This window comes from Bos indicus, chromosome 28 (genome assembly GCF_029378745.1).
Source record: "Bos indicus isolate NIAB-ARS_2022 breed Sahiwal x Tharparkar chromosome 28, NIAB-ARS_B.indTharparkar_mat_pri_1.0, whole genome shotgun sequence".
NCBI lineage: Eukaryota > Metazoa > Chordata > Mammalia > Artiodactyla > Bovidae > Bos > Bos indicus.
This window is the reverse complement of record NC_091787.1, coordinates 43,256,976-43,281,991: the sequence shown is the minus strand read 5'-3', so window position 1 is coordinate 43,281,991 and position 25,016 is coordinate 43,256,976. Positions and strand designations below refer to the sequence as shown.

The 25,016-nt window shown below is 43.9% G+C and overlaps 1 protein-coding gene across 3 annotated transcripts in view; it reads right to left on the bottom strand.

Annotated features, from left to right (window-relative positions):
* The window catches only part of WDFY4 (WDFY family member 4), a 248,632-nt gene that overhangs the window by 74,833 nt on the left and 148,783 nt on the right, over positions 1 to 25,016 (bottom strand). For 2 of the 3 annotated variants that reach the window (XM_070782345.1, XM_070782347.1), the window contains exons 40-44: positions 18,887 to 18,964; positions 14,770 to 14,976; positions 13,330 to 13,381; positions 10,183 to 10,346; positions 29 to 177 (exon numbers count right to left, since the gene is read on the bottom strand). In XM_070782345.1, the coding sequence (XP_070638446.1) occupies positions 29 to 177; positions 10,183 to 10,346; positions 13,330 to 13,381; positions 14,770 to 14,976; positions 18,887 to 18,964 (650 nt within the window). The other variant, XM_070782348.1, reaches the window with a different exon arrangement.

Genomic DNA, 25,016 nt, shown 5'->3' with positions numbered 1-25,016 from the left:
AGTCTGCCAGGACTGGAGGGGCACTCACTTGGATAGGCAGTGGCGGGTGCAGTAGACATCACCCACGGGAGACAGCGTGAAGTTCTCGCAGATGTACAAGTGCTGCTGGCCGAAGAGCAGGAGCCCTTCGCAGACCAGGTGGCCCTGCACGATGACCACAGAGTACTTCTGCGTCACCTGCAGGGAGAGAGTGCCAGAGTCAGGCCATGCATGAGGGAAACACACCCAGCTTCTTAAGGAGGACAGGAGGGCAGAGTCTGGTCGCCCGCTGAGCACTGGGAAGTAAGAGCAGCACCCTGTAAATGATGGAGCCGCTGTCCCCAGCTGCACTGCTCTGCACAGTCTAAGTGGGATTTCTACACCCGACACCCTGTTTCATTATTTCACGTACCTGAGGCCACCGTATCCCACTGAGGCACGTGGATGAGTGTTTATTGCTATTTTGAACATGTTGACATTTTTCCCGTCACTTTAAGCTCCTCTACAACCACGCAAAACACTCCTCAGTAAACAATGAGGAAAGTTTTTGAAGTCTGAGGCATCACTCAGTTATAGACGTGAAGAAACTTGTCAAGAAAACAGCTGGAAAGTAACTAGGACAGGACCAGAACCAGGTCTGCCTAGAACCACAAATGCAAGACTGGTACTGCTGTCTGCAAAGGCCAAAGCTGCTCCAAGGTGTGTGCAGAGGAGGCACCAGATCCCTTCCTCTGGCTCAAGCACATTCTCTCAGCAGCTGCAGATGCTGGCAGTTTCCCAGAATCCCCTCAGCTAAACAGAGTACCTGTCATGGGTCAGGTCCCCATCTCAGTGGTCATCTGTCCCCAACATCGGGCCAGCACAGAGGCAGAGGGACTGGCCCTTTGCCTCCATTCACTCTGAGCTCCCATGGGCTCAGCCGAGGCCTGGCTGAGACCGCAGTGAGGTTGCACATCCAGCAACCCGCACCCCCAACAAACATGCCGTGCGCACATCTCTGGCTCAGTGTTGGCTTTCTGGGGAGGCTGATCTGGGATGATGTCTTGGTATGAAGCAGAGTCCCACATTAAGTAAGGACTAGTTGGGTCCTTACATAGAATAAATCTCTGAAGGGATGAGTGGGAGAATACATGAATTCTCGGTGACAGGAGCTCAAAGGAACCAGAATAAGATCAACGCCAACATTTTCTCAGGATAATTCTGTGCTAATTCCAGCTATACAAAAAAAACCTACTGTATAACCATTGGGCTTCCCTGGTGGCCCAGATGGTAAAGAATCTGCTTGCAATGAAGGAGACCCATGTTCGATCCCTGGGTCAGGAAGATGCCCTGGAGAAAGGAATGGCTACCTTGTTCAGTATTCTTGACTGAAGAATCCCATGGACAGAGGAGCCTGGCGGGCTACAGTCCAGGGGGTGGCAAAGTGTCGGACATGAGTGAGTGACTGACACTTTCACATAAACATTATAAGCCTTTTACGCATAATCCTTACAACTGGGAAAGAAAAATTTTACTAGTCCAATTTAGAGATGAAAAAGAAAGGATGCAGAGATAAGAATCTCACCAAAGGTGGGTAAATGGAAGAGCCGGGGTTGAAGCCAGGCTCCCTGCTCACCTTTGGGAGCAACGATGGGGCAGCAGTGGTGGCACCTGGAAAGCAGCCCGGCGCACCAGTCCTCACACCCGACTTCAAATGGGAGCTAGCCAGAGTGAGGGGCAAACAAGATAAACGAGAACCCTACCCTCGTGGGACCTGAAATCCAGTGGGGGAGACACCCACCAATACATTATCAAAAACTGTGATATGCACTGAAAGAAGAAAAAAAAAAACAGGTTGATAACGATATAAGGCAGAGAGAAACTTGGAGGGGACATGATCTCAGACAAACTCTGAGACCTGAAGGGTGGAAATGAGTAGTCATGGCAAGGCTGGGAGAAGAAACTTCATGGAACAGGAATATCCATCTCAGAGCACAGAGGCAGGAAGGGCAGATCTGGGAGCAGAAGAGAGGTCAGTGTGACAGTCCTTGTGCATAGGTCACTTTGAACACATATGTAAATCTGTAGTAAATCTTCTAAATTCCTAGAAGTATAACTGTAGGTCAAGGATGTGGGCATTTTCTATTCCGATCTAGTGCCAGATTGCCCTCCCGCGAGGCGACGCTAATTCACACTCGCACCAGCGCTGGTGGAGGGTGTTTATGCTTCCTAGGCCAAGCTGTTGAAGCTTCTTCTCTTACACCTTTGTACGGAGGAGACCTCATCCTCCAGTTCACATGGTCGGATGTGGGGCCCGAGTACACAGGCCTGTGTACCTCCCTGGCCTCTCCTGTCCCTGTGACGCCCCACCCTTGGCCAGACTCTGGGGTGCCAACAGCAGAGGCTGCAGCATGTTCTCATGATCTCCGGGTGTTTTCCTTTGGGGGAGAATTAAGTGATAACCAGAATAAACCAAACCACAAGAAGAATGTCTGGTGAGAGCTGGGTCAATAGCTTAAAAATGGATTGGGCTAGAAAAGAGTAACATTCTAAAAACTGGAAAATGAGCCCAAGTGAACTATTCCCTGCTCTTCCATTTAAATTAGCCCTAAGAGGGCTCTATCACCAAGTTCACTCGTGATGAAGAAATCCCTCCTGCCACGATTCTATCAATCACTTTAAAAAGAGTGGAACTTCAGCTCCATAAGTAGAACATGTTTAAGATCAGTTAAGTGACGTATTTTCACTCCTAATGGGTGGATAAGTAAGCACACAGCCACGCCTGGCCCTGGGATGATAAGGAACAGGTTGTCTGGAAGTCCGAAACCGCCAGAGTTAAAGTTAGAGGGGCAACAGTGTTCTGGGACATCCTGTGGAAGCCCATGCCTGCACACTCTCCTAGAAGCAGGCCTCAGTCTGATGTCTGCCAAAGGGGAAGTTCAGCTGGAGGCTCTCTCAAGATTTCTTCCAGCACTATTAGTCTGCAACTTAGTGCAACACCTTAACTTTCCAGGTAGAAAATGTAAGCTTCAGCACTAGCACGTGAGGTGTCCAGGAACAGAGCTAACGTGCACATTCTCTCATTGTTGCTGCTGTTAGTCGCTCAGTCCTGTCTGACTCTTTGAGACCCCATGGTCTGCAGCCTACCACGCCCCTCCATCCATGGGATTTTCCAGGCAAGAGTACTGGAGTGGGGTGCCATTGCCTTCTCCGAGGGCAGCTCTGTATATTGTAAAACCCAGAGCCATGAATCTCAGCATTTATTTGAAAAGCTTAGGTAGGAGAGTCACCTGGGCAGCTTGTTAAAGTTCATATTCCCAGGTTACATCCCAGTTGTTCTGAGGCACAGAGGTACAAAGTGGACCCTGGAATCTGCATTTGAATAGGCAGGCCAGCTGATTCTGATGCAGATGGCCTGAAGACCGGGTCAGAAACTGAGCTGGGGACGCCAGCCAGGCTACGAAAGCTGAGGTCCTGTCTTATGCAAACCTATGGCTGCCACTCGCTTATTTGCTCACACTTTCACTTAATAGAGATGTGTTAGATGTTTTAGCCTGTGCCCCCACGCGAACACAAGGGGACATAAAGCACATCTCTGTGGTGCTTGTGGCTTGACAGGAAAGAGAGGAGACTATCAACTGTCCTCCAAGAGCGTGATGTTGGAGGGAAGCACACATACCTTGGGGGCACAGAGGAGAGCACCTGGCCCAGACAGAGCCCAGAGAGGGAGTGGAGGGGACATCAGAGCAGTGAGTCTCGAGGTGGGGACCCCAAGGCTGTGTTATAAGTTAAGAAGACTAAAAACAGAGGAGAAAATTTCCAAGGCACAAAGTCTTGAGACAGTGGGGCATGTTTAGAGAACGTAAACAATTCTGTATAATTAGATTAAAAGGCAGGTGCGTGTGCATGCACACTTGCACACTTGTGTAAGGGTGAGAGAAGCAAGTCCAGGGAAGCACAGGGCCACTCAGAAGGGCACGGAGTGTGCCAAAGAGAGTCTCAGAAGGTTTTCGGTAGGGACCACACGTGTAGCTCTGCATTCTAGGAAGTCCATCACGGTGACTTACCTGGGGGGAAGATTCTACGTGAGAAGTTTAACACACTTCTTCACTTTCTACAGATGACTTCAGCTAAAAATACCTATGAAGAGCTTGATGCTGCTCTCTGCTGTTCAGCACAAAAAGATCTCCCTTTAAGCTGATTTCATTTCTAACAAAGTCATACTAATATTTTACATTGAGTAAAAAATGTAAATGAAAAAAATGAATGCTTAGTTTTCCATGTAATTATTAATTAGTTAATTACATATAATTACATGGATTAAATAATTAATTCATGTAATTAATTAATTTTCATGAAATTAATTAATTTCATGTAATTTTCAAGCAACAGTAAAAAAACTCCCATAGGAGTTCTGACTCTGGACTGGGTCTGGAAGCACATTTTTTAAGTGGAGACACTTTAGCAAGCAGCTCTGTGGAGGAGGTGCAAGGGACGCAGCAGCTGACACAAGCCCACGGTTAACATGCATTAAATAAACCACTCCTCGTGTCAAATGGAGCTGTTTGCAGAGAAGTGTGTTTGTGGTTCTGGGAATCATTAATCAATGGCACAAAATTGGCAGAGAATAATTACTGTCCCAGGTATCGCTGGAGGCGATCGGAGCGCCAGTGTTCTCACACAGAAATGAATTAAGCTGCTGCCATTCTGAGCTCCGGTCTGCTGGCTTCCCCCAGAGGCCTCTGTAGGGACAAGCCATCCAGAAGTGTGTGAGGAGACGTGCCCTGCGGTCCCCTGGGCTGGGTCTTGCAAAGGCCCTAAAAGCAAGTGCTTCTGAGATGGCAGGGGAGAAGGGGCAGGACTCTCCGCGAGGCTACCTGCCCACTTTCTGTGATGGCCACTGAAGGCAGATGCTCTGGTTCTTCTGAGTGTGGGCGCACACCTGCCACATACACCCTGCGTGGGTGTGCTTTCACTTAGAAAACACACGAGACCTACAAGGTCTTATGGAGACATCTGAATTAGGAGAATTCTCAACAATGCTGACATTATCTCAACAACGCTGAATTAGAATTACAGTACTTGACACAAAATGTCTCAACACAAGCAGAAAATATTAGTCTGAGGAAATGCAGAAAATAACCATCTATACACACACACACACACACACACACACACACACACCCTTGCTGTGGGCACAGTTTCCTGTATCTTTGCTTGAACACTTTCATGGCAAAGTGTGTGTGTGTGTGCGTGCTCAGTCTTGTCCAACTCTTTGCCACCCCATGGGTGTAGCCTACCAGGCTCCTCTGTCCATGGCATTTTCCAGGCAAGAATACTGAAGTGGGTTGCCATTTCCTTCTCCAGGGGTCTTCCCAACACAGAGATCAAAGCGGCGTCTCTTGAATCTCCTGCATTGGCAGGCAGATTCTTTACCATTTGCACCACGGTTCTAGAGTCAGTGCAACAATTCTCCCTTCCTCGACTGGGCAAGTGCTGAGCTGGGACAGATTGAGAGAATCCAGGTCTGAGCGGATGGATCTCTTTCCTGCTGAGATGATGAAGGATGGAACAGAGGGTCAGAGTGGAACCTGTGAGAAACCTGACCTGCTGGAAGGAGGCCTGTGTGGGGCTCCACATTGTCCATAGAGGAGCCCTTCTTTGTTTGCACTGACAGGCCCTTCCCCACTTCCTCAAGGTCATTGCTTGGTGTTCAGAGTTCATACCCCATTTCCCCCTTTTTCTTGGACTGAAAGAACAAATCCTAAGATACTACTAAAGGAAGAGCCCCAGTCACAGTAATAATAGCAGGTATAAGCCACCAAGAGCTCCTTGTGCCTGGCACAGAGTCTAGCGTGAGGACATGCAATATAAGCGGTGCAGGTGGAGCTGGGGCCAGACTAGAACCCCTGCCCACTCCACCTCCAGAAGCTTGTCCCCATGGGGCCCACACCTGTCTCCTAGAGCTTCTCCAGGGACCGGCTGTATCTGGTGGTTTGGTCCACTGACCCTGCAGGAATTCAGCTGAATCAGAAAACAGTCTCTTCCACAACTAACCATAAAGCCAGAGGCAATGAGCACAACCCAACAAAATGGATCAAAACAACTTGTGCAAAGAACAAATGTCTTGATAATGTTCAGAGCCATCTTGCTTGCAGCTGCTCAGCACCTCACGCTCCTTTGGCCCCCACACCCTGGGTGGCCCCTCTCCGCAGACAAAGGGACGCCCAGCACTGCGTGGAGACAGGACAGTTCCTGCCTCAGCCCCTGTCGGGCTTCACAAGCTCCTGTCTGTGCAGCCTGGAATCATGAGCCACGTGAAGCATTCTGACAGCTTCCTGCTGTGTGACACAGAGACCCAGAAACACTGAAGTTTAAGTACAGGCAGGGGAGGAGAGGAGAACAGCATCTTGCTAGTCCTGGCCTGCCTCTCAGAGGCTGGGAAAGTTGGCCATCTGGGGGCTTCAGGCTCTGGCTCCCCCAACAAGACCCTGGAATGAAGTGCTGCAGCATGAGACAATTAGCAAAAATGCTGAAGGCAAGTACCCGCTGCACAGGCCAGGCTGGTATCAGCACTGACTGTGACTATGAACTTCAGACCTTTCCCTCAGCCCAGCCCAGGCAGGGCTGCAGATACATGGCCAGTCTTGGCAAGTGCCTGGGAGTCACGCAGTCTGCAGAAGCTCTTCTTGGAAGGTAGGAACATGGATTAGGTGAGATGTGGACCCTCAGTGGTACCAAATGTGGCAGGCAGTATTTGAGAACAAAGATGTCCCCCAAGAGCCTCGTCCCTGGTTATCCCATCAAACACTAACCCACGTGCTACTGGAAGGGCTGGAAATGATTCCTCATTTCAGATGAAATTAAGATTGCAAATCAGTAGACCTTAAAATATTGAGATTACCCTGGATTACCTGATAGGTCCAATTCCCATGAGACCTTAGCAGCTGAAGAGGAAGGTGGAAGAGTTGGTGGGAGAGAATCAATGGAGGAGGGAGGCAGAGGGGAGACAAAGGAGAGGGAAGATGAGGCAGAAGAGGGTTGGAGAGATGTGCAGGGTGAGAAGGCCTCTGCAGCTGGCTTTGAAGATGTAGGAAGGGGACCACAAGGCAAGGATGTGGGCAACCTCCAGCAGCTCAGAATAACCCTGGCTAACAGCCAGCAAGGAACAGTGACCTCAGTCCTACAGAATCGTAGAACTGGATTCTGCCAAGACCTGAACGAGCTCGGAAATGCATTCATTCTCAGAGTCTCTAGAGAGACCCACAGCCCTGCCAACACTTCAGTTTCAGCCCAGGTGTGACTCTTCGGCAGAAAACCAGCTGAGCTATGTTGTGCTCCGAGTTTTGAGATAATAAATGTGTGTTGTTTTAAGTCACCAAGTTTTGGTAATTTGTTATGGCAGCAATAGAAAATTAATATACCAAATGAAGACAAAGTATTGCCAATGCTCTCTTCTTATCAACACAATATAAAGAATTACATGTCAATATGGAGACAATATATAATTCCCTACTTCCTTACCTTATCAGAGAAGTGGGGAGGGAGGGCTAGGGCTCAATAATCTGTGCAATATGCATCCTTCATATCAAGATTTCTCACCTTGGCACTATGGGCATTTGGGGCTGAATAATTAATCTCTTCTCTCCTGAGCACTGGAGGATGTGAAGCAGCATCCTTGGCCTCTGCCCACTAGAGGCCAGTAGCGACCCTTCCCCACCAAGTCGTGACAACCACAAGTGTCTCCTGACGTTGGCAATGGCCCCTGGGAGCTTCCCCACCAAGTCATGACAACCACATGTGTCTCCTGACATTGGCAATGGCCCCTGGGAGTAAGGCTGCCCCATGCTGAGAATCACTGCTTCACAAGATCCTTTAAGAGCATAAAGCAAAGAAAGGTTTTTAAAGTGAGAAAGCACTGATCTCCTAGCTGTTTTCAATTGACTAGGCAGTTGTTAAACATCCATTTACCTATATGAACATATTAACAGATGATGTGTTCAAACTGTTATCAGCTGTTAGCACTCAGCAGCTGGATATTATGAATATGTATACACACATAAACATATATATGTTATATATATATATGTTTTAATATCCATTTTTTAAACTTAACACAGTAGACTAACACTATGTGCATAGCCAAAATGAAAGGAATGTAAATATAATAAATCTTTGGGGTTTCCCAGGTGGCATTAGTGGTAAAGAATCCATCTACCAGTGCAGGAGACATAAGAAATGTGGGTTTGATCCCTGGGTCAGGGAGATCCCCTGCAGAAGGGCGTGGCCACCCACTCTAGTACTCTTGCTTGGATAATTCCATGGACAGAGGAGCCTGGTGGGCTACAGTCCATGGGTCACAAACAGTCAGATGCAACTGAAGTGACTTAGCACACACACACTCATAGTAAATCTTTTTCATCAGTGTTTACTCACTGGCATGCCCCTAGTTGGGCACCTCAGGGAGAAATGGGGGTCACTCCATTAATGAGCATCAGTACAGTGAGAGAGAGAGAGACAGGTGGAGTGGTGAAGGTTAGCCTGTATGCCAGGGGCGAAGGTAGGAGGAGATGTAGTGGGCAGGGGACACAGGGAATGAAGGAGACAGCTCTCTAGGTCTCTGACTGGGGACTGGTCAAGATGGGCTTCGGCGAGTCAGCTGCCAGGAGTCTAGCACGCAGAACACTGCAGGTAGATGAACCAGCATGAGCAGACGCACGGTGGCCAGATATGATGGGGGCTTGCAAATGTGCTCTCTGGCTGAAAGCTGCGGGTTAAGCACATATGAGGACCTTGTTCTTCCAGGACTGTGTTGACTGAACTGTTACCCAGATCTGAAAGCAACTAAGCGATGTGTAGAAGCACTGCAGTCATCCCTTTGGCCAATGCGCTTCAAGCCAGCCCTTTTACCTAACGCCTGGAAGGAGCAAATCCCAATCTGACACCCTCCAGGAGTCTCTACCAGGAACCTGCCCCTGGAAAGGACAGGCTTCGATTTCTGCTCCTTGCTGAAACCCATCACAGACTCTCTGAGCTTGTCACCTGTGCCTGGAAATCCAAGCTGCTTACTCAGTGGCCCGTAGGTCTGCTCTGCTCTTCTCTACCCTGTGGCCAGGCTAGGCCTCAGCTCTCATGCATTCACCTCTGTGTAGACCCTGCATGACTTTCTGGCCCTGCCCTGCCCACTCCTCTGCTTTGCTGGGGCCTCTTCTTCACTTACATGCATAGTAACCCAGACAGAAGTGTTGATAGATGAGATAGCCTTTGAAAAGGGAAGAGAACTGGTCTTTAATGAGCCACCTCACATGAGCTGGGCTCTGCACTAGTCACTTTGCTTCCATTATTCCATTTAAGCCTTATGAGCATTTTTTGAAATGGTTGCTATGGCTGCGATATTAAAGATGAGAGTAACTGAGGCTTGTGAAGATGAAGTAACCGGCCATTTATGTAGTATGTGGCCATGTTGGGATTTCAGTTCAGTTCTGTGCTACTTTGGGACATGCGCTTCATCTTCCATACTTACTTAGATTTGTGTAAGAGAGCCCACCTCTGTGCCTGTACTTCAGGGAGTCCCCCTAGCCCTCCTCCAGGCATACCCAGAGGTCACGCACACCGAGAGCCTGGGATCCCACAGCCCAGCTCCAGGCGTTCCCAACCACAGGTTTCCCTGCCAAGCGCGCAGCCTGCCTCCTGGCTGTGCATGCTATGCACAGGCCCACCGTTCTGGGGCTCACGGTGCCGTGAGTGTGCTTCCTCTAGGCTTGAGTGCTGGCGAGGGGAGCTGATTTCAGGGTGAGGAGCATGGGGACAGCTGGGGCGAATGTGTCAGTGTCCAAGCACATCCGCCAAGGCCCCTCAGGAAGGTGTGGGATCAACCCTCGGGGTGGCAGGCTGTGAGCAGGGGACCAAGATGCTGAAGCACAAGAAGGTCAAGAATTCTAAGCTGAAATTGGCCCCCCAGGTTATTGTAAAGGTCAATGTAGGACATTAGAACAAATTTCATTTAACAGATTAGCACTGTGATTTACATCTAAACATTTTGATGCAAGATTATGGGCATTCCCACACTTGCTCTGGGCCCACAAATGTAGGAGTATGCTGGGATTTTTTTGCTCCTTCTCTTTTTTATGGTGAATAGAGATATCACCTCCCATGGGAATGCAAAAAGTTGAGTTCTCTCATGTCTGATAATCTTTAAAGAGTAATCATGACGGGTTGTGTTACCTTTTCATGATCAAGAAGCTCTTGTAAGATGACTTGTCTTTCCTGACATAGCTCTAAGAAATCTTCGGAGTGCAGGCTTTCGTGCAAGGCAGGGAAGAAGGTCAGCTGGGTGCAGCCCGCCACCTCATCTGCCTCGCTCTCGCCTTCCTTCAGTGTCAGCTCGTCTGCAACAGCAGGAAGGGGACATGTGGTTTGTGCATGGGCCACCCTGCATCATGAGGGAAGGTGCAGCCCAGGCCCGAGGCCCTGGGAGGAGCTGCAAAGTCTCAGAGCAGCCATGAGTGGTGTGGACCCCAGGGTGTCCCTCGATGTTTCTGAAAGTGGACATGCCCCTCTGACCTCATTGTGAGGTGATCATGCCTGCAGGTTGATTTACTCCAGAAAGTGTATCTAAGCCAGGTTGCTCTCGGGTCTCCAGTGACCATAGGGCGACATCTCAAAATTCACCTTCATTAATCAGTAAAGCAATTCCCTAGAGGGTCACCAGAATTTGCTTTTTCTCAACTTCACTTTGTTACTCTTTTTAAAAAGTGATCTTTTCCCTCCTAATTATGGAAACTATCTTCTTATTGTAAAAGAGAAAAAACTTGGAACACTCATGAAATTGGGAGAAATACAAAAACTGTGAAAAATAAAACAAATATTGCCCATGAACCCAGAAAGAGTGCAAATAACAATAGCTTCCATTTAGTGAGCACTTTGTGCCGGATCCTTGAATGACAGTTTCCCTCTACTCCTATCTAGGCTGTAGATTCCATTCCATCCTCACTTGACAAATGAAGATACTGACAGAGGCTAATTATTTGACTCAAGGTCATACGGCTACTAACATCTGAGGCAGGATCTGAGCCGAGTCCCTTGCAGGAGTCCCTTTCATCTCCGGGCTCTTTGCCCTCACTGGCCGTACTTGGGTGTACTTCTATATCGTTTCTGTACACATATGTGTATGTGCAGAAAAACACGTGTGTTCATGCTCAGTTGCATCTGTCTCTTTGCAATCCCATGGAGTGTAGCCCACCAGGCTCCTTTGTCAATGGGATTTTTCAGGCAAGAATACTGAAGTCGGTTGCTATTTCCTCCTCCAGGGGATCTTCCTGACCCAGGGATCAAGCCCATGTCTCATGCATTTCCTCATTGGCAGGCTGATTCTTTACCACCAAGTCACCTGGAAAGCCCCATGTACATGTACGCACACATGTAATTTTTGACATGATGAGAATTATATTGAATTTATAGCTTTTCTTTTCTAAATTTTTGCTCAAAAAAAGTTATGCCATGAATACTTTCCTATTCCATTAAAAGGTCTTAGAGAGCAACTTAAGTGGCTGTGTAATAATCTATTGTGTGACTTCCATAAACACTCAACCTGTTTCCTATTTTTTAGAGATACAACTATTATCTATTTCTGTACCAAAATCTACTGTGCTGCAATCAGTGTGTGTACATACAGACTTATTTCCTGAGGATGCACTCCTGGACACGTGCATTTGGGTACCAGCTAAGCATAGACCTACGTATATCCCTAGATGTTCTTCCTCCACCCTGTCCTGGGTGTCCACCTGCCTTGAGCAACACATTGCACATGGCAGCCAGGTCAAGGGGGCTTCTGGTCATTTTCTTTGTGCCAGGATGTTCATCTCTTTGAACTCCTCCCCGCCTGGGCGTCTCACATCTGGCTGAGTGAAAGCGCCTGCCGCTCACAGCGACAGTCATGACAGGCTTTCCCCAGGCAAGGAGAACGCTGTGCAGGCACAGGCACCCCGCAGGCATGGCGGAGAGTACACCCCCTTTCTTTCCCCTTCCTAAGCTCCCTACTGGGAACTGGGCATCCATGCTGGAAACACAGAGAAGACCTGGGGTCTTAGGCAACCAGGGGGGCCCTATGTATGGTGAACGAGGGGACTGAGCAGCCCATGGCCCTGGTTTTTTGTCCTCATAAAACCAGCCCCTGCTTTCTGCCACTGCATCCTCTGCAGCTACCCATTTTGAGAAGGAGAGCAGGCAGACTGTCCTTCTAACCTTAGGGTTATGGCGCTTGGGCTGAAAAGAAGAGAAACCAAAAAATGGGTGTTACAATGTCATCCCAAGCCCTGCGCTACAGTGGGACCCCCAAATCAACACAGGGTCAGGGTTCAAGATCCTTATTTCTGGGCTTTGTTACTGCAGACTGGCAAGATAGCAAGCTCCACACAAACTCCGGTGCTAAGGCACTGAACGAGACAAGTTTAATCAGCTCTAGGAAGTTGCCACTTGGTTAAAGAGATAACATTAACTGCAGCCTAAGGTACAGTGAAACTTACAGACAGGGAGTGTTTGAAACAAAAGGCACATCTTTGGCCGAAACACAAAAACTGAAGTATAGTGCATGTGTCTGAGTGTGTATTTGGTATGCATTTGGGTGTGTTCAGGCCTTCCCTGGTGGCTCAGCTGGTAAAGAATCTGTCTGCAATGCAGGAGACATGGGTTCGATCGCTGGGTTGGGAAGATCCCCTGGAGAAAGGAAGGCTACCCACTCCAGTATTCTGGCCTAGAGAATTCCATGGACTGTATAGTCCATGGGGTTGCAAAGAGTTGGACATGACTGAGCAACTTTCACTTTCACTTGGAAGTGTACAGGGCAAAATGATCTCTGAAAATAAACTAGATTATCAACATATCAATTCAACCAAGTTCCTCCATGAGTATTACATAAAAAATAAATATAAGGAATTCAAAGTACATTTTAAAACTGGAGAAATAATAATGACCACTATATCTGTCATCTTTATAATCAGAGAATTCAGTGTAAGTATTAAATATCTCTTCCATCCACTTTTGCTCTAAAACATTTTCCCATTTTCCTCCGAGGTGTTTTAGTTCACATATTGAACATGTATTTGTATTGGGCAGGGCACTTAAGATTTCCCTCACAGAGCAAATTGACAAGATAATTTTCCTGAAAAAAGTTCTTATTGTTGCAACATAAACCCCAAATCCTTCCCTTAATAGAGTACTCATGCCTGCAAGAACATGGTGATGAAAGGGTTTGCACTCTCTACTCTAGACTTGCAGTCCCTACAGTATATTAACTTGATACCTTTAAGAAGATGTTAAATAAAGCAAAAAATTGGTTTAACTATTAAATTAAAAACTAGATAAATTGAATACCTTGGTGTTCAGTGTTTATTTGAGAAACATTGCCATTTCTGTCTTGGCTTTCCTAAAATAAAACCAGAGAAACAGAAATTAAATGTGGATACCTATGTGCCCCCGCCCCCATTCCAAAGATTTGCACAAACACACATACACACGCACACACATATTTGACCCCTTTGAATCACTCATACACTCAAGACTCAGCTGCAAGGGGAGCAAAATGCCAAATCCTAAAGGACCACGATGAAATGCAAATATTAATGTTCCTGAGTCAAAGGGGAAAAAACCCACAATTTTCCATTAAGTCAGATTTACAGTAATTACCAAAGATATGCCAAATGGGAGTAAAGAGCATCCTGGCTGTCTGTGGTATGGGCCACCCTGGAGGGGGGACCAGAGACAGGGTCTGGGGCAGCCCAAGAGACCAGAGGCCAGGTTCCACAGCCAGCCTTTAGCCTTGCCATCAGCACCATGGGTAGGCCTATTTTTCCTGCCTCCATCTCCTAAGGAATGTATTTGAGGGAAAAATACTATATACCACCAGATGTTTATTGATAACACATTGAAACTTAAAATGTCTACTGAATAAATTAAATATAATTTTTCATTAGGTTTTACAAAGGATTTAAGATGGGTAAAAGATTATGAGGTGATGGACTAGAGAATAAACCCAACATTGTAACTTCAGGTGAATGCAGAAGAAAACATCTTGAGTTCCAGGGTTTGGAAAGACAGCTTTTTAGAATCTCTTAAACTAGGATCATTCAGTGAGAACTTGAAATGCTGTTAACAGGTTCTTCCTATATTCACTACCAATCCAAGGATGATTCTTCATCATTTAAAAGGCTTTTGATAGAGAGTCCAAGCTTCGTTACAGCCAAGTCCCAGGGACTGTCCAGATTTTCTTGCCTGGGAATCTAATCCAGTTTCAGTGTAGTTTGGACTAAATGGGTCACTGGCTCGAGCTTGCAGAAATAGCTGAGTTCCAACTATTTCCACTGCAAGACTTGATACGGGATTTGCCTGCGCAGTAATGCCCGTATGAGGGCTGGTTATGACTGCTCCAGACACATAACTTGGGCAGGTAGACTATGTCCATTACATTGCTCTTTCCAAAAGCTGGCATCCAGATCATTCTAATGGGCTTTTCTGGATGTCAGCATGGTATTAGGTTGGTGGGGTTGGTGCTGTAGATATGAACCACTCATATCTACATTCATTCAGACTGCAGTTAGATCATCCCTTCTATGTACTCGGGGAATCAGTGATTCTTCTGTCAAACAGCATCAAGAATACATTTCAGCACTGCTGCAGTTAACTGTGGACATTCTTTTTCCTACCTGTTCATGCCAAAGCACTCCTGATGGAAACATCAGATGGAAAAGCTAGGGAGACATCTCCCTGCACACTTCCTGTCTGGAAGCATCCTGTCTTGTTGCATCTAATTCTTACCTTGAGCCTTTCTTGATTCGGGGCCTCCAGTGGAGATAAGCGTCTGATGCGTTTCCGCATACGAGCCGGTCCTTCTCTCCAATCCAGTTCCCACTGGGAGCAGGGTGTGGCTTCTGCCATCTGATGCCACAAGCCCAGCTCCCCAAAAAGCTGCTCCTGGATTCTGGTCCATGCACTGGCCGCCTTGATGTTGCCACATCTCCGTCTCTGGGAAGCAGAAATATAGCATCACCCCTGGACACAGCTCTTTATCGGCCTGGCCCCAAACCTCCTGGGATGAGCAGATCAAGCCCCTCGTAACTGCCTGAATAAAATAACCTCAAAAGGCAGCTCCAAGCACATGCAGGGTGTGTAGTGAAATCTCTGGAGCCAGGACCAGGTCAGGAGAAGAAATCAGTTTGTCCAGCTTTGAGACCATTTAACTCAGGTTCAAGGAGGAGAAAAATCCTCTGCCCTTTGGCCCATAGAGCTTCATGACTGCTGTGTGCTGTGCTGTCCCAAAGGCCCCCATGCTACTCATCAGAGGACTGGGGAGCTATTTGATAGAACAGACACAGCAGCCCACCATAGCCCCTGCCCTTCAGAGTAGACAGGGAATTTTACCACGGTCCCTACCCACTCCTACTGAAAGCACTCCTAGTGTCTGGACTGAAGGTGCGATGAGACCGTTCACAGAAGCCCAAACCTTTGATAATACTGAAAATAACCCCACCTAATGTCTATGAAACCCTCACAGTTGGCATATGTAGCACTTGACTGTTGTACTTTCTGCTGGTGGTCCGCTGTGCTCAGTCACCCTGTCGTGTCTGACTCTGCAACACTATGGACTGTAGCCTGCCAGACTTCTCTGTCCATGGGATTTTCCTGGCAAGAATACTGGAGTGGGTTGCCATTTCCTCCTCCAGGGGATCTTCCTGACCCGGGGATCCAACCCACAGCTCTTATGTCTCCTGCATTGCAGGCAGATTCCTTACCACTGAGCCACTGGGGAAGCCCAGCATCTTCTGCTAGAGTATAACTCAAACCTTTAACAAAATACATCAATACCCAAACCGCTTTTGTATGCCACACTGAAGTCCCCTACATCATCTTTCAAGAAAACATTTCAGTTCAGTTTGGACAGCAGAATCACCTTTGTCTGCAGGGCGAACTTTTGCAACTATTCACATATTTGATGGTATGCACCCTACATTTTAATTTTTCAGAAAGGTGAAAGTGTTCATGACAAGAAGCACAGACCTTATAAATGTGACATAGAGAAGACACTCATTGTCATATATTAAGCTGAGCCCCTTACCTGCTCTATTTCATCTCCTCCACACAATGACACTGAAAGTGAATGTGGGAACTTGTAAGTAATTTCTATTATCCTCATGAAGGAACGAAGTCTACAAGAGGAGAAGTGATTTCCCTAAGGTGACCAACAGCTGGCCAAGCTAGGATTGAAACCCAGTCTGTCTGATTCCACAGCCTTTAGCTTCAGCCTGCATGCCTGAATCCTTTCCTAGGGCCCTGGTATCATTTTATTAAATCCTGCTTTCTGCCCGTATTAATTCAAAGACTGGCAGACTTAGAGGTAGGCCCTGAAAACCTGGACCATTTTAAATGGGAAAATCATTCTCAGAGCTTGCAAACTGCCTCAAAAACAAGACAGATGTTATAGTTCTAAGCACATGGTCTTTGGTATCAGATGAACCTGGGTTGTCACAATATTTCTGCTTTTCACTAGCCAGTTAATCTGAAGGAAACACAGAATCTTCATCAGTCAAATGTGGTTAGTAATATTACCGCAATAATAAAACCATGGGATTATATAAGGATCAAATGAGACAATATTTTCAAGAGTTTAATATGGTGCCTCACAAACTTAAGCAGTTAGTATTATTATTGTGAATAAAGCAAATCTTATTTCAAAACAAGATTACTTTGTTTCTCCACAGTTCTTAAATTCATACCCAAAATGATCATAGCATTTTACAAGTACTCCAATTTTTTAATAAAGGACTCCAGGAAAATAATGACTATCCAAAGTCTTTTATATGGATTTAGTTATATGAAATGAACACTCGTTTGGGGAAAATATTTCAGCTCCTTGGAGACTATTGTTGCATTTGTAGTTCCATATTGAGCTTCATAGAGGATGAATGATCCAAAGCTACTGGGTTGTCCATCTGGAGTTGCAAATTAGTCTTTTAAGATCATCCCTTCCACCTTAAGGCTCCATTTGTGCAACCTGGAGGTTCATGTCTGCCTGAGCCTTCATCGCAGGGCAAATGTGTTTTCTTGAATATCTGCAGTCAGACATACGAGTGTCGGTGATAGGATCCCTCATTCATCCCTCAGAGATGAACAGTTGTTTAATCCATAATAGAAGGCTATATGTGGTCCCAGGACTGAGCACATGACGGGACTAAATAAGCAAAAGTCCTGAGTTTCTGCATCTGCAAGGTGTTCGGGATGCCCATGTTTGGGCACAGGGTAAAGTCTTTTGGTTCAAACCTCGATGGGCCAAATGCCACATCAGACCCAGAGGCAGGGATGCTGGTGACTTAGAGGCAGCTATGATCCTTGGCTAAATAGAAACTCCTGGGTAGCCTCCTTGAGGCTTTCCTCTTGGCAACCAGCCCTTGTCTACTTCCAGTCCCAGTGCTGGAGTATGGCTGACCTGACTTTGGTGGGTGATGAATGGTTACAGGATGGGCTGTGAGCATCACTTATTGGGATTGGAACTGTTAGGGTCTCGAGAGCCCACACAGAGCAGACTGCAAAGAGGTGGATGTGTCCATACTCAAGGCCACACCCCTGCTCTCGGCAACCTTATGTCCAGCAGGAGAAAGCGCGGGATGGATTGGCACCTGCGGTAGACACAGCCCACAGGCAGGTCTCTCTCGTCACGGAGTGAGCGCCTGCATCTCCAGCGACCTCTTGGGTGCAGGTAAAATGCCCAGGTGGAGAAGGTTTATGTAGCCTGTTACTAGAGCCGAGTGGGTGAGGGCCTGAATCTCATTATCTCCACCCTCTTGGGAGGACCTCACAGAGTGTACTTAGGAGAAGCTGTCCTTGAAGAACACAGCATATTTCATGGGCCTGATTTCTTTTCAGACCTTGGACTTGACTTCTCAGGAAGTGGAGCGAGGCTACATTGGGAAAGTGTGCTGTTGCTTAAAAGAAAGCAGGGTGAGCGCTCCAGACCTCATCATATCCATCAGACAGCGATAACATCTGCATCCTTTAAAACATCAAAACAATCTGTCTTAAATATTTAAACACTTGGAAAGTGTCCTTATGGATTAGCCTCAAAATGCTGATTTTCTCAAAAATACCTCAATCAACAGTAAAGCTCTACACAACTTTCTCAAGCGCTCTCTGAGCCCCAGACAGGCCCCATGCTGAAAATGAGCCCGGTCCAGGAGGTTGGACCCTTGCCTTCTGGGCTCAGAGCCTCTGCTGAGGTTCCGTCCTTTCCCATGAACTTTCCATCTTTCACATTTCAGCAGAAATCCACCAAGTACCACAGAGCACAACTCTCCTAGCCATGAACAAATCTTCCAAGCATTTCCAACCACAGGAAGAGAAATGGTCGCTGGTCTTGACTAGATGCTGATTTGAAAGTTTAGATAAACAATGTTGTCTGTCTTGAAATGGAACAAGTGTGATGAGGGATATTCCTAAATAAAGGATGTAATCCTAAATGATTCATCTTATTTTTCCCCCAATGCCAACCGGATTTATTAATTGTATTGCTAGTTCTGAATGAAGTTGGTGAACTCAAATAGTGAGACATTGACATGCAAGGGCCTGTCGCAGGGGCATAGATAACAGAGTCATGCCCCTAGTGCCCAGCACAAGGTCTGAGGCACCCTGGGCTCTCGATGCCTGTTTACTAGTAGATGAATGGGTAGATAAGTGAGTGGACACACTGCCTATCTCTTCAGCTGCTGTCACTGTGGATCCAAATTCCATGGCATAGGTCTTGCAGGTAGAACTGACTCACTGATGATCAACTATTGTCTGAGCCAATTTAGAGTTTAAGCCAAAGGCTCTCGTGAATCTTTATTTCACGTTCCAGGTGGATTCCAGTCTACTGTACAGAGAAAGACACTGTCTTGCTTCTCACCTGTACGTGATCTTTGTATAGAGACGCATATAGTTCTTGTCCTCTTCGTCTGTAGTTCTCAATACACGACACAAAGTCCTGGAGAAGAGAGAAGACAAGTCACAGCTAGTAACAATCGTGATTTTAGATAAGAACTTCCTGCTCTGGCCAAGTGCCAGAGGAAGTAGCCGTCACAGGACCTGTTGGTCAAATCATTCACAGCCTCATGAATACAGGATACACGTTCAGATTCACATACATGTTTAAGGGTTACTTTTACTTCTAACTACATTGAACCAGGTATAGCAGATAAATCTTCCTCCCAAGAATAACTAGAAAAGTAGAACATAATACTTCAATCAAAAGGGAATTCTAAAAAATGTTCAAGTAACATATTTATGGAATAGGGCACCCAACAGTAGTAGAATACACAAGCCCCCACAAAACATATACTGAGACAAACCACATCCCAGACCATAACACAAACTTCAACAAATGTATAAAAGTTGAAATATGCAAAATGTATTTTCTGATCATAACAGAGTCAATCTGAAGTCAGTAACAGGAAATCTCCAAACACTTGGAAACTAAACAGTGTACTTCTAAATAATCCATGGATCAAAAAGTAAGTCTCAAGGGAAATTTTACAAAATATATTGCATTAAATAAAACTGAAAGTAGAACATATCAAAATGTGTGTTGCATAGCTAAAACAATGCTGAGAGGGAAATATATGTCACCAAATGCATACATTAGAAAAGAGTTAAGTTTTAGAAAATCTGAACAGATCAATAACAAATAGGGAGACTAAACAGTAGTCGAATATTTCCCCTCCACACACCAAAATGCCAAGGACTAGATGGCTTCACCAGAGATTTCTATCAAACATTCAAAGAAGAATTAATACCAAACCTTCTTATATTTCAAAAAAAAAAAAAAAAAGAAGAAGGAATACTTTTCAACTCATCATAAGAGGCCAGCATCCCTCATACCAAAGCCAGGCAAAAATACCACAAAAAAAAGAACACTAAAGACCAATATCCATGATAAACAGAGATACAAAAGTCCTCTATAAAATACTGGCAAACAATTCAACAGCACATTACAAGAACTGGATGCCATGATGAAATGGAATGTATCCTTGGGATGCAAGGATGGTTCAATGTATGCAAATTGACTAAAAAGATAGCAAGAAAATATTACACACATCTAGATACACATAAATGTGACAACTGAGATTAAATGGACAAATTCTTTATAAAAGCACAAGCTACCAAATCTCAACCAATATAAAATAGATCCTTGAAATAGCATATAACAGTTAAGGAAATTGAGTTCATAATTTAAATACTCTCCCCAAGTAAATTTCCAGGTCCAGATGACTTCACTTGAGGATTTTACAAAATATTTAAGCAATAATTAACATACAGTTTACAAAATGTCTTCCAGAAAATAGAAAAGATGGGTACATTTCCCAATCTGTTTTATGAAGCTAGCAGTACTCTTATAACTTTATATCACAACCAGACAAAAATACTACAGGAAAATAAACCTAACTTTCACAAATAGAGATGCAAAAATTTTTAACAAAATATTAGCAAATAGAACTTAACAATACATAAAAATAATCACATACAATGAAAGAATGGAGTTTATTTCAGGAATGCACAGCTGGTACATACCCAAAAAGCAATCATTGTAATCTACCATATTGGTAGGTTAAAATAGAAAATGACATGATCATATCTGCTGCTGCTGCTGCCAACTCACTTAAGTCGTTTCTGACTCTGTGCGACCCCATAGATGGAAGCCTACCAGGCTCCCCTGTCCCTGGGATTCTCCAGGCAAGAACACTGGAGTGAGTTGCCATTTCCTTCTCCAATGCATGAAAGTGAAAAGTGAAAGGGAAGTCGCTCAGTCGTGTCCGACTCTTAGCAACTCCAAGGACTGCAGCCCACCAGGGTCCTCTGTCCATGGGATTTTCCAGGCAAGAGTACTAGAGTGGGGTGCCATTGCCTTCTCCATGATCATATCAATTGATGTTAATAGTATTTGAAAAAATTCAACACTCATTCACTATAAAACTCTCAGAAAGCTAGGAATAGAGGAGAACCTGATAAAAATCATCTATAAAAACTCACAACATTAGATTTAACGCAAAACAATAAATCCTTTCTAAGACTGAAAACAAAGATGAATGCTTTTATTGTTCTCATTCAACAAATTGCTAAAGTGTTCAGATTTTATACCAGAAACACAATTCAGAAAAGGAAAAATTAATGAATTTGATCTCATCAACATTAAAACTTTTGCTCCACAAAACTCATATAAAAACAATGTAATAATTAGCTACAATCTAGAAGAAAATATTTGCAAGTCACATATCCATCAAAGGACTAATATCTGGAATATATGAAGAAATTTAAAACTTAAGTGCAAAAAAAGTCCACTAGAATAATTGCAAAAGATATGAATAGACATAAAGAAGATATGAACACGACAACGAAGCACATGAGGGCCGTGTTCTACACCAATATCCATTAAGAAAATGAAAATAAAAGCCACAATGAGATATCACTACACTTCTATCCGAATGGTTAAATTTAAAAGATGACAACAACGAATGCTGGTGAGGATACAGAGAAACTTTATCACTCATGCATTGCTGGTGGGAATGTGTGGAAAACAAGTCAGTAGATTTTTTAAAAAGTCCAGTCAACCACCATAGGATTCAGAAGCTGTAACCTCTGGGGATTTATCCCATGAAAGAAAAGCTTATACTCACACAACAATCTGTACATGAATGTTTATAGCAGCTTTATTCATAACAGACAAAAACTGGAAACAACCCAGATGACCTTAAATAGGTGAATAATTAAAGAAATTGTGAAACATCTATAATGGGGAACACTGCCCAACAATAAAAAAGAATGAACTGTTGATACATACAACGACCTGGATGAATCCACACAGAATCACGCTGAGGGAGAAAACAACCCCAAAGGGCAACAGGGGCTTCTTGTAGTGGTGGAGACATTCCTTGCTGCGATGCTACATTACAGTTTTGCAAGATGACACCACTGGGGGAAACTGGGTAAAAGTTATATGAGATCTCTCTGTATCATTTCTTACAATTGCATGTGAATCTACAATTCTTAAAATAGAAAGTTAAATTTTTTAAAAAAGTCATTGAGGGCTCTATCTTCACCATTTGAAAAAAAAATTAACTCAGAGAACACATATAATTATTTTAAATCAATAAGATAAAAAAAGAGACATTCAATGGAAAATTTTTGAAAAGAAAAAATTGAACAGGCATTTCATTAAAAAAGATGTCAATGACCAATACAAATATAACAAAGAGGTCAATTTCATTTGTCATCTGGAGGATATAAATTAAACCACAATAAGAATATCTAAATTCAAATAGCTAATAATGTCGTTTCGATTATCACATGGAGCCACTGGAACTCCCTTACACTGCTGAATTGGTACCATTTTGGAGCATGGTTTGGCAGTGTCTTAAAAGATGAGTATATACATACCCAGTGAACCAACAATTTCATTTCTAGGTATATACTCAACAGAAATTCATGCCTGTGTATTCCAGAAGACATGTGAGAGTGTTCATAGCAGCAGTGTTTGAAGTAGTCCCCAAGTGGGAAAAATGCAAACTTCCGTCAGGAATAGTCTAGATAGATAAATTATGATATAGTCATATATTATATCCTCTATGGTAATGGTTCTTAAAATGTGGTCCATGAATCCCTAGTGGCTCTTTAATACCCTTTCAGGGGATCTGTGAAGTCAAAACTATTTTCAAAATACTAAACACCTTTGCCTTTTTTCACTGTGCTGATATGTGCATTGATGATCCAAAAGCCATGATGAGTAAAACAATTTCCATAGTCCAAACCAAGACATTGGCACCAACTGTACAGTAATCGTTGTACATAGTCCTCATCAGTAGGAACTCATAGGAAAAAAATCTTCACTTAAGAATGTCACTGATGAAAAAGTGCAGGATTAATTTTATGAAATCTCAGTCTTTGAATACACTTTTAATAGTCTATGTGATAAAATGGGAAATCTACACAAAACACTTCTGAATACCAAAGACCATAGTGGTCATTTCAAGGGAAAGCATCTGCATAATTGTTAGAGCTGTGAGCTGAACTAGCTACTTTTGCAATAGGACATCATTTTTATTTGAAAGAATGTTGTTGTTGTTGTTATTGTTTAGCTGCTAAGTCAAGTCCAGCTCCTTTGCAACTCCAAGGACTGTAGCCCACCAATCTCCTCTGTCCACGGGATTTCTCAGCAAGAGTACTGAAGTGGGTTGCCATTTCCTTCTCCATGGGATCTTCCCAACCCAGGGATCAAACCCATGTCTCCTGAATTGGCAGGTGGATTCTTTACTGCTGAGCCACCTGGGAAGCCCTTGAAAGAATGACTGGCAGACAAAACTAAAGTTATGAAGACCTGGGCGTTTGGCAGATATTTTCTTGAAAATGAACAAAATGAACCTGTCGTATAAAATTAAACCACTGACAGGATTCGTGGCCCCTAATAAATTCTGGGCTTTCAAATCTCAAATGTTAGAGTGTCGGAAAACTTGTAACTGCCTTTGTGAGCGTGACAGTTTCTCAGTAGATAAATATTTTTCTGATTGGTGGTGTATGAATATGATTTTTCCACATTACACAATGAAACATATCAACATTTGGGAGATCTCTCGACTCAGGGAACCAATATTTTCACTGTTTGTTATACGCATGTTCCAAATCATGTATGGGTTAAAATATCCATTCAAACTGCAAGATAATAAATGCATTTACTGTAACAGAGTACAAAAATCTCACTGATAAAAGTTTCAAATAACTTCCAAGAAACTACTACTTGTTGAATTTTGGTGTAGTATAAAAGAATAATATCTATAATTTTCTGAAAGGTTTATTAAAATACTCCTTTCTTGGAACTTCCCTGGTGGTTCAGTGTTATGACTCTGCACTTTCAATTCAGGGGGTGTGGGTTGAAACCCTGGTTAGGGAACTAAGATCCCACAAAGCCACACAGCATGGCCCCCCAAAAAATACTCCTTTATTTTCTAACTTCATATCTGTGAAAGATCAGATTTTCTTCATTTCATCCAAAAAAAGAAAAAAAGAATTACAACTAATTGAATAAAAGGCAGATATGAAAATCCATCTGCCTTATACTAAGCCAGATAGATATTAAAGAATCTGCAAAAATATAAGACAAAACTACGCTTTTCACAATTTTCAAAAAATATATAATTTTTAAAAAATGTTATTTATGCTTACATATAAATTATATAGATTTATTACTGCTATTTTTAAATGAATTAATAAGTGTCATTTAAAAATTGTTTTCATTTCTTACACACTAAATATCAATAGATGCAATCTATATGATACAACAGTTCTTTGAAATCTCAATAATTTTTAGGAGGGTAAACAGATCTTGAGACCAAAAAGTTTGAGAACAGTATGAAAATGTTGTTTGGTCACTATAAAACGAACTACTGCTTCATGAAATGACATGGATCAATCACATAGTTTGGAGTGAAAAAAAAAAAAACAGAAAGAAGCGTGTACACGTTATTTCATATACATAAAAGTACAATGTAGAAAGCCGATGTATGTCAGCTGCCAGGAAATTGTCTACTGTGAGGGTAGAAGGTGCTAGAGACTAGAATGGGGCCTGAAGCTGGGGGTGCTTCTGGAGAGCCATTAATGTTGTATTCTTTAAGCTGGGCAGTGGTCACAAGTTCAGTCCATGAAAATGCTTAAATCTGTATATTTGTGACTTGAACACTTTTTTCTATGTGTCTCATAGTTCAATAAAATAGAAAAGTGTTTATCAACAAAGACTCAAAACTATGAAAACAATATAATTTTAAAACCCCAGTTAATGTTTTGGAGTAGTGGGAATAGGGTGATTTCTTTCTTTCTCTCTTTTTTTGTTTACAAAATTTTCCTTAATATTGCTGTTACATGTTTATGCACATTTATAAGTAATAATCATTATGAGCACTGCAAATGACATAAAATGCTGACAAATTTGACTAATTTTACATTTAAGGCAAAAGCCCAGTCTTTTTCCTAATATGATACTTTGAAGATGTGCA